At 52.4% G+C, this 784-nt stretch overlaps 1 protein-coding gene across 1 annotated transcript in view; it reads right to left on the bottom strand.

The window, feature by feature from the left end:
- The window catches only part of pitpnm2 (phosphatidylinositol transfer protein, membrane-associated 2), a 45,239-nt gene that overhangs the window by 14,007 nt on the left and 30,448 nt on the right, over positions 1–784 (bottom strand). Inside the window, exon 7 of the mRNA XM_087172158.1 lies at positions 279–650. Coding sequence (XP_087028284.1) covers positions 279–650 — 372 coding nt within the window. The remainder of the gene's footprint in view (positions 1–278; positions 651–784) is intronic.

The raw sequence follows: 784 nt of genomic DNA, 5'->3' as shown, positions 1-784 counted from the left end.
GTTTTACATCTCCTCTCTCAGGCTTCTCTCTGGAGCTCTAGTAACAACAGGTCGGTGAGCCAATCAGAAGAGAGGAGGCTCTGAGCCTCTGTTTGGCTGAGCCTCAGTTTCTGAATACAGGCTGTGTGCATTTCTCTGTGGACTGAGGCTTTGATACTTTCACAGTATTAATATAGAAGCTAGACCTGATCTATAATCACACTACACATGGACACAGACCTTTACACTGGTTTTCCAAAAGCAACAAAATGAGGTAAAAAGCAGGAAGTCGTCCTCACCTCCTCTCTTAGACGACCTGTTGGAGGATCTAGAGGATGTTGACCACTGCTTGGTGAGCTCCCCTCGTGTCTCCAGTGAATCTCCCAGCTTCCCTCCTCCTCCTCCTCCTCCTCCTCCTCCTCCTCCTCCTCCTCCTTCTGCCTCTGCGTTGGATCCCGCAGTCTCAGCTCCCGTCTCCTGGTCCTGGCTGACAGAGGAGCCGTTGGTCTCCGTCCCCCCCTCCTCATTGAGGCTGTACTGGGCCATCTTCTTAGCTAGAGCCAGCTGAGTCTCCAGCTCCAGCTGCCTGATGTCCTCGATGGTCAGGCCGTACCACTCGTCCTGCCAGCACCACGCCTGCCGGTGGGCTCGCACCATCACTTTACGCAGACCTGGGAGGAAGGAGAGCGACACACACATTAAAACAAAATGGAATACAGAATACAGAACGTTTCCTGAGAGATTCAGAGGTAAGAACGCTGCCTCAGGTAAAGAGGTTTGGTTTCAGACATGGGGGAATTGATGG

Source organism: Seriola lalandi, unplaced genomic scaffold (genome assembly GCF_002814215.2).
Source record: "Seriola lalandi dorsalis isolate HSWRI2012SDOR001 ecotype SW California unplaced genomic scaffold, Sedor1 jcf7180002052111, whole genome shotgun sequence".
Lineage (NCBI taxonomy): Eukaryota > Metazoa > Chordata > Actinopteri > Carangiformes > Carangidae > Seriola > Seriola lalandi.
The sequence above is the reverse complement of the archived record's forward strand: the minus strand, read 5'-3'. Positions and strand labels throughout refer to the sequence as shown.